The sequence below is a fragment of the Anopheles darlingi genome, chromosome 2 (assembly GCF_943734745.1).
Source record: "Anopheles darlingi chromosome 2, idAnoDarlMG_H_01, whole genome shotgun sequence".
NCBI lineage: Eukaryota > Metazoa > Arthropoda > Insecta > Diptera > Culicidae > Anopheles > Anopheles darlingi.
Window position 1 is genome coordinate 15,917,497 of NC_064874.1, and position 9,595 is coordinate 15,927,091.

The window sequence follows — 9,595 nt, forward strand, 5'->3', positions numbered from 1 at the left end:
CGTAGTATTGCGCCTCCACTGCCCGTGATTGGTAAGCGCCATGGCATGGAATTTGCGATCATCAACCCTCCACCAACAACGGGACCAGAGAAGCAGAAATCACTTTCGAAGGGGGAGGGCGATTGAAAAGGAACATTGGAATTAGGAATAAAAGGGGAGGTAAATGATTAAGTAAATTTAAACCATTTGAGCACCGTTTCCAACTGACCCTGGCCATGGCCGTGTCATAACCTAGCCGCGGACGATGGGGCCCGTGAGTTGGGTGCAGTGAGAGTGGGAGATCAAGAGAGATGGGGGCACGTACGGTCGTGGTTCGACTGGGACGTGCAGAACGGACGTTCTCGAATGCCGCCGCCGAACTGAAACGCAAACACTGTTTGCTGTTGGAAATTGGAAAGCACTTGAACATTTATGAGCCGGCTGCCACAGAACTCTAGCAATGTGTGGCCGTGTCATATGCAGCTACTGTCCCGCCAGGATCGGTGTAGTTGAGTTTCAAGAGGATGGGCTGTCGGACCGAAAACATACATTCGATTTTGAGCGAACGAATGATTGACCGTCGCTGGGGGTCCATGATTGGCAGGAACCGCTTGCCTGCCTCAACGATAATCAATTATTAATGCACTACGGGCCAGTGTTTCCCTAGTTTCACGCTGAAAGTAGTGACTTCAACCACGGCACTCAGATAGATACTTCTGTAGGTCAGGTGCCGGGGGCTGGTCGTACGGTATTGTTGGATAAACTTCCAATGTGCATAAGTAAGCCAACAACAACCACGAGTTCGGTGATTAGCATCTCTTTATTGACTGTTGATACGGTAGCGTTACCGGTGAAGGTCATTTGGTTTTGCTTACAAACTACCGGAAGGATTCAGTTTTCGTCGTGTGTGTCTTGGAAGGTTGGAAGCTTAACAAATTGAGGTTAGTAAGGAATGGATGATGGTGGTGAAGGATTCGGACTTTTGTCCGCGTAATTGGACCAGCTCACGACCCGTACTCATCCTGCATGGCTGGCGTGTATGAGGTAACGTTTTCGATTGGCTGGTTCAGGACCACTTTCCGGAATATCAAATAAGCTATGCCACCGATCAGTAGGTTCACTATCGCGACGATCGTGATGATGGCCCATGCCGGTATGAATGGTCCACCTAGAAAGTAGAAGGGGGTTTGAGCACGGGATAGAGATTGTACGGAGTGATTGTGCTTGTTTGCCTCCCGGTGGCCCTGTTCACTTACGTTTGAATGTCCGGTTAATGGTACGGCGTCCACGAAGAATCTTGCGACGTGCTTCCGTTTGGTCCATACACATGCTCAGAACCACTGTCGATGGAGCAAGGCAAATAGAAAAAAAAAAACAAATATTAGGACGGAGTACGGCTATGTAGGTTGGTCGGGTTTAAGATGCTTTAATCAGGTTGCTGTTGAGACAATTGCAACCACACAGTGACATTCGTTGTGACGGACAGGTTTTGCATATTAATTAAAAGTTCGTCTTATCCAACGCTCTCTAAAGAGAAAATCTGGATATAACTGGACACATTTTATGTGCGCGTTACGCAAAACGCAAACATGTTTAGCTGTAACGGGGCAATAATGATCTTTAGGAACAGATAGCAGCTACTCCATATTTTAGCAGAGCAACTCTGTGGTTGATCAAAGTAACCATCACATCGCCTGTTTTCGGTGACGAAGTATTACACATCATTACACCAAAATCAAAGTAACTACTTAAAAACGGGTTGCGGAACACTGTGTAGCACTCATTTTTCATATGTGAGTAATGGACAACCGATGGATGACTCATCTCAACACATCACACACTAACGTAATTACACCACGCTGTACATCGCACGTTGAAATAGAGAAAAGAACATTACCGAGCATCAGCGTGAAGTAGACGGCTTTATGTTTTAGGATATGCATCTTGCAAATTTGGCGTAAATCTCGCTGCACGTTTCACTGTTTCCCCGGAACAATTGACACTCGGAATTAAAAAGAGGAAAAGGAACGCTGTCGCTTTAACACTTGCTTCGGTCGATCGTCGTAGTACAATAAGACCTGTTACCTGCAAACGCAGCAACACCCTTCGCGATTCTTATCTCTCCGTTTGGCCGTCACCCAAACCGATTGCTAAACGTGAACAGGGCAGATAAGATACGGGGGAGCAACCCACCAGCGTACCGTTAGGTGCTGCAGTGTAGTACAGCACGAGCTAGACCTTCCACTAACGGCTAGACGATAAGATAACAGACATTTCTCAGGTGGTAGTGTGGCGCGAAATCCAGCAACGACCGATGAGTGCCAGCTAGTGTGGAATTTATTTTTGTCATTTTTATTTCGATTACCAATCGTGCACAAAACGCACAAACACTACCATGAACACACACACATGCATGATTTGTATAAGAAAAAGAAAACAATTTCAAGAAGATTCGTGCACATTCCTAGAACGAAGGTGTGACTCAAACGTTACACTCCGTTATCAATCGTCTAGCTGGCAGAGACAGGCGGTTCCACGGAGCACCCAATGTTCCGGTGGCTTTTCGATATCGAGCTCCAGCATCATGACAAAGTTGGTCGAGTGGCCGGTGGTGGATAAAATTCCGCGCCGCGCACTCGTCTTGTAGATTGGGCACTCGTAGCGGGTGCGCTGCGCACCCTCCTTTTCAGTCTTCAGCGTTGGGGTCATCGAAACGATGGGCAGTGTGTCGTAAAGTATGCGCGACAGTGGCTCATCCAGGTGCTTCCGTTCGCGGTTCCACCGGCCACCTTCCAAGTATAGGCCCTGAGGAAGCGCGGAAATGGTTTTAGTAATTGGAACAGAAATGCGAAGAAACAATTTGCGTGCTTAAAAGTTTATATATGTTATGTTCATTCTACTATACAGACCACCTGGTCCCTCCATCGGATGGATCATCCATTGGAAAACGTATACTTACGTCGAACATTACGTAGTCAACATTGTGGCATCGTTTTTCCTTGTGTAATGCAGCATTTTATGAATGTTTATGAAGGTTAGTCTTACAACAACTAATTATTGAAATGTTGAACAATAACATGGTAATATAGAACCCAGTTCAACTACTATTGCTATTACCGCCTTGAGGTTTGTAGCTTACCTTAACAAATGTGGCCACTTCGGGTGAATCCTTTACCTCCTGTTCCGACTCAAAGTCGGTTACATCAAAGTCCATCACCAGATCGTCGATTCGCTGTTTGAACTTGCGGGAATGGTTTTGCATGATGCCGGTCAGAAACGATTGGGTAAAGTAGAACCCGCTCATCCAGTATACGTTCGGTTCGCCCTCATCAATCCACCGCTGAAAAAAGGCCAAACGCTGCACGAAATCATTGATAAAACCGCCGAGCGGTTTCAGCGAGGGATAGCTCTTCGAGAGCCACGCTTTCGGTACGCGCGAGATCTTAATGGCTCGATAGGCATTCTCCAGCTCCGGTATCATCGAGATTTGACCCTTGATAGCACGCTGCACGTCCACCAAACTGAATCGGATGTACTCGAGCAACCGATTGAATCGGCTCAGTTCCTGCCGCAGCACCGTGTTCATGGAGTTTTCGTACTCGATGGGAAACAGCTCCGCCACGGCATCGACGTCGAACAGCTCGGGTAGCTTGTTGGAGATTTCCGCGCAAAGCGTCAGTACGGGATCTTCCTTCTGGTCGGCATCGGTGGTGGCCGTTCCGGCGAGGAGATGCGTTTGAGTGAGCAAAACTCGATCAAGTAGCTACCAAGCGGTAACAAAAGCAGTGTCACAATGGGAGCGCTTAATGGCAAAAGGAAAAAAAACCGTAAATCTCACCGAGGAAGTCTCTTCAATGTTTCGCGTAATGTCTGCATTTTCGTGTAGTCCAAACACTTCGGGGTGAGCAATAGAAGGCAGGGTAGCGATGTAGGTCAACGCGTGCCGTTTAGTAGGCTGCTGAGGCACCGTGTAACGGCCTGATTCGGTTAGCGCGAAGTGATCATTGTCGATCGTGTCCTGATTGTAGATGCGGCTAAGCAGGCTCATCAGCAAGCGACGATCTTTATCATCAGTAACACGTCCCCCGTAGTTACACTCGCCGGTCAGATAGATGTGTCCCTCGAAAGGTATCTTCTGGTACTGATTGATGAACATCTTGAGCTGCATTAAAGAGATCCTGGAGAACGAAAAAAGCATGTTTCTGTTAATGATGTCGCTTAAAAAACGCACACACTCTAGCCAACATACTTAAGATCAGATTCGTTGAACTCGTATGGTATGTTCCACCCAATGGGACCGAACTTGCATCGTTCCTGAACGACGGCGTGGAAGAACACGAGTGAGAACACACCGCGCATCCAGACCGTGCCAAGCTCTCCCTCGAAAGCGTGCGAGTAGAAGGCATCGCTAGACAGTGGATCCGAAGAGAAGATACGCGTCATGTTGTTCTTCACTCCTTTCGGTGCCTCGTTAGTCATCTTGACACTGTTTTGCAGAATCGAAACCGGGAAGCTTTTGCTCGGGTACGACGTACACCAGAGCCGATACTTGGGATGCACCGCCTCGTACAAGCTCGAGTCCATGCAGATCTTCTCCAGCTCATCCATGTACGATTCGGCAACGTGACAATTCTGCAGTATCACCCAGTACCCCAGCTTGATCGCATCCAGTATGGTTTGAGTAGCCTTTGGACCTTGGCCCTGACCGAGCGAGATCACACGACAATCGTCGCTCATGTAGTGTACGTTAGCGAACGTTAGAATGCTATCGATCGGGTCACTGCCAGGCGATAGCATAAATATGAGTGGCGTGCGCGGTGAACTGTCGTGGTACGATGTTTCTAGATCGAATTGTGGTGGTTCCACGTACATTTGCCCAATGTTTTGAACGATGAATCGTTGCAACCCTGGCACGACCTTATCAGGACGAAGTATTTTTAGTACGATCAGCTTAATAATGTTGTCCACCTGATCGAACGGCTCCGGAAGGGGATTGGCATCGGGATCACTGAGATTGTTATAGGCTTCCCAAAGTTCCGGGTTCCGGGACAACGCTTTTGGAAGGTCGTTTAGCGAAGGAATTGTAGCGGCACGCACCGCTTCCGTCCAGCATTTATCCGTCAGCCAGTGTGGTGCTGGATTTGGAAGCGGATTATCCAGCGCTAGCCCCCCGGTTAGCAGGAAGGAAAGCTCCGGATCCTTGATTTCGCCACGACCGCGCATTATGCCAATGCAAAGCACAAACGAAAACATGAGCTTATCCTTTTCGAACAACGAGCGGCACACGTTGTTGTAGATCGCCATGGTGAAAAAGTCGATTAGATGCTTCAACCGTTGCTCCAGATCATCCGATTTGGGCGATTTGATGATCGCCTGGACGAAAATGTTGAGGAACCAGGCTAGATTGAACTGGTACATCGGATCGATGTTGGCCAGCTCAGCGGTACAGAAAAAGATCACGGCGGAATGGCGAGCGACGGGTATGTACTGTTGCCGAGCGGCATCAATCTCCGCCTCGGTAGCGATGGCCACGATCTGCTTCGCCTGAATCTCCTCCGAAAGCTGCTTGCTGGAGGTAAGTATATCGATCGCATTTTCATCGTCCAGTATATTACCTTCGGCTGTCGAAAGCACCTGCAGGATCTTTGCCTCGGCATTGTACAGCGCCTCTTGATTCTGAGCCGACTCGATGATAAGCGATTCCTTTTTCTCCTGCAGATCCGGACGCTCCTGAATGATCACAGTACCGAGCAGCTGTGAACGCAGCCCTTGCTCGGTAATCATAAAGTTCATCAGCGTCACCATGACGGCCGTTTCGGGCAGGTAATGTGGGTTGCGCAGATTGGTCGTGATGTAGAATCTAAAGTTATCATTGTACTCGACCATACCGTCCCCAAACTTGATGTAGTACGATCCCTTCTGAAAGATGATGTTCTTCTCCAGGATCGCGTTGAAGCCAGAGTCAATGTTTTCACCCACGTTCTCCAACAGCACCGGATAACCGTTTATGATCGCATTCTCCACCACACGCATATAGTTGGCTTCCATCTGCTGGATGATCTTCAGATTGTTGGCGCGCTCCATGTTTTTCACCCATTTGTTCGCCTGTCCCTCGGGATCGATCATCAGTGGCCAGCGGCGCGCATGCTTCACGATGATACCGTTCTCGACCGAGAAGTTATCGGTAGGAAGACCCCAGTTCGACCAGCTACGGATCTGCAGCGGATTGCCGAGGGTAGTCAGAAGGGAAAAGTTTTCCGTACAGGGAATGCGTAGCTCCAGCGCATCACGGTTCCATCCATGTACGATCGTCGAGCGGAACTCGGTCGAGAAGCATCCGAGATAGGCAACACAGCCAGCAGCCAGCAGGACATCGCCAACGACGTTGCTGAGCGATTGGTGTAGGTTGGTCGCACATTCGGACCAACGGCGCTTCTCTCCGCCCAGTCCACCGATCAGCTGCTCGGCACGTATCAGCTTCTTCTCGCAGCTATCGATCTCATCCTCCAGGCGCTTCTTTTCGCGCGATTTTTCGGCGAAGAAATCGTTCAGTTTCTGTAGCTTGTCCAGAATCTCCTGCAGCTCGGCGCGCTTCGAGTTGAGCTTCTCCATCTGCATGGCCAGCTCGGCTTCCGCTTCCGCCAGGGCAATCTTTTTTGGTGCCACAATCTTGGCCACACGGTCATAGATCTCCATTGCACGCACCCACCGGCACAAACCCTCACAGGCCATCGAAATATTTTTGATCTTTTCCGGAACAAACTCTCGATCGGCGATGTAGCTGCAAGGAAAAAAATCGACAAAAAGTAATGATTTTCTTTTAAATTAAACGAAAACATGAACATTCAAACACATACACTTCTCGGATCTTCTTCATAACCGGAATGGGAATGTTGTCTTTGTCAAACGTTTTCAAACTGTCGAGGAACTTGAGATCACCCAACATCTTCTGCGATGGTCCCCAGTAATCCTCCACAAGGTGACCGTCTGTAAGATGGGGTAACGATTTATAACATAATATCTTCAACTAGAGTTCAACAATTGCAGTTTTATGTAACACAAACTTGGATCAGGTTTTCGGTCCGCTTTGATTCCTCGAATAACACAAACCGCTTCCAGCACCAGTTTCACACCGGACGGGGGATTCTTCATCGACTTCACGACGGTAATATCGGCCGGCTTTAGTGTGTCGAGTGCCGCAAGAGCTGCTTCCAGTGCCGGTACTGCCTCCTGTAGATCACTTTCACAGTCATCCTTGATCGCTTGGGCCGAAGCTGCCGCCTCGTTAGCGGCCGTTTCGTCGGCCCCAACGATTTCCTTCTTCTTCTCCGCCTCGGCCGTTTCCCGCTCGATATTGACCATAATTTTCTCCGTTTCATCTGATGTTTGCTTCAGCTGCGGTTGCAAATCCTTCAGCTGATCCTGCATGACCGACACCTGCCCGGCGGCAAAGTCCAGCTTCTCGAGACCGGTCGTGTAGCGATCGCGTTGTGTGATTGTTTCCGAATATTTCTTGTGATACAAATCTTTGAACGATCGCAGCATCTCCAGGTAGGACGTAGGGGTAACGTAGTTGCGGCGACCTTGCTCCAGGAAAAAGCGATTCGAGTTCTCCACGACACTCTCATTAAAGATGAGCACGATGGTTATTAGCTTCCGTTCCAGCTCGGTGAGTTTCCTCGTTTTTTGATCCTTCTCGTCCATGGTATCGGTCATCACCTCAATGCTGGATGAATCGCGAGACGTCAGACGTTCCTGGCTGGCAACGAGATCCATCGAACGGATGAAGAATTCAGCCACCTTCTGCAGCGCATCATCCGGCCAGGCCGAATACCAATCGATGGTGCAGCAGTTGATGAGCGATGGATAGATCCTTAGACGTTTCTTGAACGAATCACCGATCGGTGAGAAGGCCAGCGCAATGTGCAGATTCTCACGTACGCGTTCCACAAAGAAGTTGTACAGCGACAGGGCGGTCAGATCGATTGGTTTGTTAGTGGCCTGTACGATCGTCTGCATCTGCTCAAGAATGACGGCTTTCTCCTCGGTCTGGAACAGATTAGGAAGATCGGCCGTGTTTAGCAACGAATTGATATCCTCCACGAATGATTCCTCTTTCGCTTGCGAGTCGTTGAACAGAAAGACGATGCGCTTCCCCTCGCAGCCGGCACTCATTAGCAGCTTTTTCATATCTTCCCGCCATTCGTTGAACGTGTAGCTACGGGTTACTTCCACCTGGAAGACAGCCGAATCGCTCATACTTGAGGCCAACTTTACGGCACTACGCCTTCCCGAACCACCAAGACCGACAAGCAGTAGATGCCCTCGTGGCATTTGCAGTACTCGCGACACGCGCGAAATGTGCTCGATTGCGAATCGGAACAGTACCAGATTCATGGGTGATTTTGAGCGCTCGTTGTACTCAGACAGATAGAAGTTGATGTTCTTTTCTAGCTGCTCCCAATTGTCCACCTCGTCGTAGATTCTGGTGACGGCAGCCGGTTCCATGTAATTGCCAAAGAGGAGATCGCGAATATGCTTATCCGTTACCTTCTGTCCCGGCTCCAACCGCTCACCGAACGCTTGCTCGAGCTTCATACGGAGATGTGTGACGGCAGCCTCATCCACTAGTCGCAATAGTTTCTGCTTATCGTCCTCATCGATCAACCGATCATAGAATACACGATACGTTTCATGTACCCATAGCCGCACCAGCTTCTCCGGATCCGGCAACTTTTTCGAGGGCAACAGTACGATACCCTGATAAACGCGCGATACATCTCGGAGCGAAAAGAGATAGTGTGACTTGGCGGGGGTCGGGAGAAAGTGTTCAATCGCACCCCGGTACACGGCAATGGAAGCTTGGCTGAGCAGTTTGCTTAACCGGGCCACCGGTTCGGGAAATCCTTTCGCAAAGTGCCAATCGCCGATGGAGGAGAATATGCGCATCAGCGTAACGTCCTCGAAGGAGTCCACCGATATGACGAACATGTGACGGTACAATCGTTGCGGGATATAGTTACTACCACCGATGGGACCCATGGCAGCAATCAGCAGCAGATCGATCAGCTCGATTTTGGACGTATCTCGCAGATCGGACCATATGCGGTGATCGAGCCACGTGCGTACCAGCTCGAGCGGTGGCTGGGAACCGTATTCATCCCGGGCCGGCATAGCGAGATCATCGATAAAGTTCACACACTCCTTGCCCACCGGTGGACCATAGACACCCTTGCGACGTCGATCGAGCTTTGCCATTATCGTATCCTGTACCTGGGCTGCCGTACTGCGAGCGGAACAATTGATAATGTTCGAGATGAACCGTTGTTTCGGCAGCTCCCGGATGTAGTTGCTGATGGTAGCACTCTTTCCCGTGCCCGTCGGTCCGGCCAGAAGAATCGGAATCCCATTGCGAACGCACAGGTTAGCCCAGTACAGTATGGAACCGGTCTCCTTAGTTGGTATCATCAGCTCGGACACGATGCAGGATTCTGGCAGCGACGGTTCCTCTGTCGTTTGCCATGGCCACCAGTTCTCGTGCTCGTCGAAGCGATAGTCCATGAAATTCATCTTCTCCGGATACATCTGGCCTCGGTTGAGTGAGAAGTGCTTCGGT

At 49.7% G+C, this 9,595-nt stretch overlaps 2 protein-coding genes across 2 annotated transcripts in view; both read right to left on the reverse strand.

The window, feature by feature from the left end:
- Positions 1–786: 786 nt before the first annotated feature.
- On the reverse strand, positions 787–2,063 carry LOC125951025 (uncharacterized). The gene is made up of 3 exons (XM_049679521.1): positions 1,877–2,063; positions 1,236–1,319; positions 787–1,147 (listed from the first exon to the last, which is right to left on the reverse strand). The coding sequence occupies exons 1-3, from the start codon at positions 1,920–1,922 to the stop codon at positions 984–986; spliced, it is 294 nt and encodes a 97-aa protein (XP_049535478.1). The 5' UTR covers positions 1,923–2,063; the 3' UTR covers positions 787–983.
- A 418-nt stretch (positions 2,064–2,481) lies between these two features.
- Positions 2,482–9,595, reverse strand: part of LOC125950976 (dynein axonemal heavy chain 3) — a 13,786-nt gene continuing 6,672 nt past the window's right edge. Inside the window, exons 10-15 of the mRNA XM_049679403.1 lie at positions 7,044–9,595; positions 6,837–6,966; positions 4,229–6,760; positions 3,818–4,157; positions 3,119–3,742; positions 2,482–2,784 (exon numbers count right to left, since the gene is read on the reverse strand). The exon at positions 7,044–9,595 is cut by the window's right edge and continues 185 nt beyond it. Coding sequence (XP_049535360.1) covers positions 2,482–2,784; positions 3,119–3,742; positions 3,818–4,157; positions 4,229–6,760; positions 6,837–6,966; positions 7,044–9,595 — 6,481 coding nt within the window. The remainder of the gene's footprint in view (positions 2,785–3,118; positions 3,743–3,817; positions 4,158–4,228; positions 6,761–6,836; positions 6,967–7,043) is intronic.